The 1627-nt window shown below is 64.4% G+C and overlaps 1 protein-coding gene across 1 annotated transcript; it reads left to right on the top strand.

The window, feature by feature from the left end:
- The first annotated feature begins 603 nt into the window (after positions 1-603).
- On the top strand, positions 604-1362 carry LOC129506942 (proline-rich protein 23A-like). Its single transcript, XM_055321011.1, has one exon. The coding sequence runs from the start codon at positions 604-606 to the stop codon at positions 1360-1362; it is 759 nt and encodes a 252-aa protein (XP_055176986.1).
- Positions 1363-1627: the final 265 nt, after the last annotated feature.

Below are 1627 nucleotides of genomic sequence, written 5' to 3'. Positions count from 1 at the left end.
AATGAAACTATCTTTCAAAAATAAGCATAAACAAAGATTTTGTAGACCAATAACCCTTATTAAGAAGATATAGCAATTTAATTAATATTGTATTAATTGTTATGTACTAAATGTATCAAATGTAAAGTATTGATTAAAAGCCTTAATTGTGTGAAATTGCCTCCGGTTAGACATTTAATGCAACAGAATAGAAAAATCAAACCACAAGAACAGGTAGAATGGCTCATTTAGTTGAAGGCCCCAAAAGACCAAGAGCTTTTTCTTCCTTTCCTTAAAAAACCTGCTATTGCGCGGCGCTAGACGTAATCTCCTTTGGCGAGGAGGCGGGGCTTCCGTGGGGACCGCCCCTCCCGTCACCTGGTGTCTATTCCTAACCCAGGGCCCTCAGGTCGGTGGGAGGGTCACAGATTCTAAAGCCTGGAGACCGCGGCTGCGCACCAGCCCCCGCCCCGCGGGCCCCCCGGGAGGCGCCCCCGGAGTCCCGGGCGCTCGGGCCGCGGCGCCCCGCGCCCCGCGCCCCCCGCCGCCTCCCCTGGCGTCCAGACCTGGCACCGCGTGCGGGACCCAGGCCCCGGGAGCGCCGCCCGCAGCGCCGGCCCGGTGATGGGCAGCCGGCCCCGCAGCCCCAGCGCCCACCCCGAGCCCTGCTGGGGACCGCCGCGCGGAGGACCCGGCCCGGCCAAGCGCCGCCGCACCCCGGAGCCCGAGGGCCCGCAAGGCATGGAGGGGCCCCCGGCCGCCGGCGCGCTCGCCTCCGTCGTGGTCCTGGCCGCCGGCTCTGCCCTGCAGCTGCTCCTGGACGACGTCGACCTGGTGCTCGAGCCCGAGCCCACGTCGGTCCTGCAGGTGTCCCTCGGGGGCCTCACTCTGCTGCTGGTCCCCGAGGCCCTCCTGCGCGCGGGGGGCCAGGGCCACCCGCCTGCCGGCCCGGAGCAGGGCGCCGTCCCGAGCGCGCCCGGGCACCAAGCCGCCGGCCAGCACGAGGCCTTCTGCGCGTCTGTCCCAGACGTGGCCGCCCAGGAGGAGGCCTGTGCGGAGGACGCCGACCCCGACCCCGAGCTCCCGCCGCCGCGGGCGGGCCCCACGGCCGGCTGGGCGCCGGAGCTGCGGGCCTGCGCTGGGAGGGCGGCCGGGCCGCGCCCGCGGGGCCCCGCGCCACAGCCCCGGCCGTGGGCCCCCGGCCCTGGTCCAAAGAGGCTCTCTCCTCTGCGCTACTTCGACCTGGACCCCCACCTCCTGGAGCCCTTCCCCGGCTCGCCGCTCCAACCTCTACCGCCCTCCCCGAGTCCAGGTCCCCACGTGCGCCCCCAGCGCCCTCCAGGACCCTCCCCCAAGGCCCGGAGACGCCTGTTCCAGGAATGAACGGCTCCCGCAGTCTCTCAGCGGGCTTCAGGCACTAGTGATCCTCCGTGACGCACTGTGAGCACATTCCGCCCCTCAAACATGAAGCACCTTCGTGGTAGACAGTGGGCAGCTACGGTTTTTGTTTTTGTTAGTTTTTGTTTTGTTTCTTTAGCTAAAATGCCTTGCCTGGTAGCAGGCAAGGATGGATGGATGGATGGATAGATAGATGATAGATAGATAGATAGATAGATAGATAGATAGATAGATAGATAGATAGATAGAT

Source organism: Nyctereutes procyonoides, unplaced genomic scaffold (assembly GCF_905146905.1).
Source record: "Nyctereutes procyonoides isolate TBG_1078 unplaced genomic scaffold, NYPRO_anot_genome, whole genome shotgun sequence".
In the NCBI taxonomy this organism is placed as follows: domain Eukaryota; kingdom Metazoa; phylum Chordata; class Mammalia; order Carnivora; family Canidae; genus Nyctereutes; species Nyctereutes procyonoides.
The sequence above is the reverse complement of the archived record's forward strand: the minus strand, read 5'-3'. Positions and strand labels throughout refer to the sequence as shown.

What these genes read in the sequence shown, in the direction of transcription:
- LOC129506942 (XM_055321011.1), top strand. Translation starts at nt 604, where the DNA reads ATGGGCAGCCGGCCCCGCAGCCCCAGCGCCCACCCCGAGCCCTGCTGG.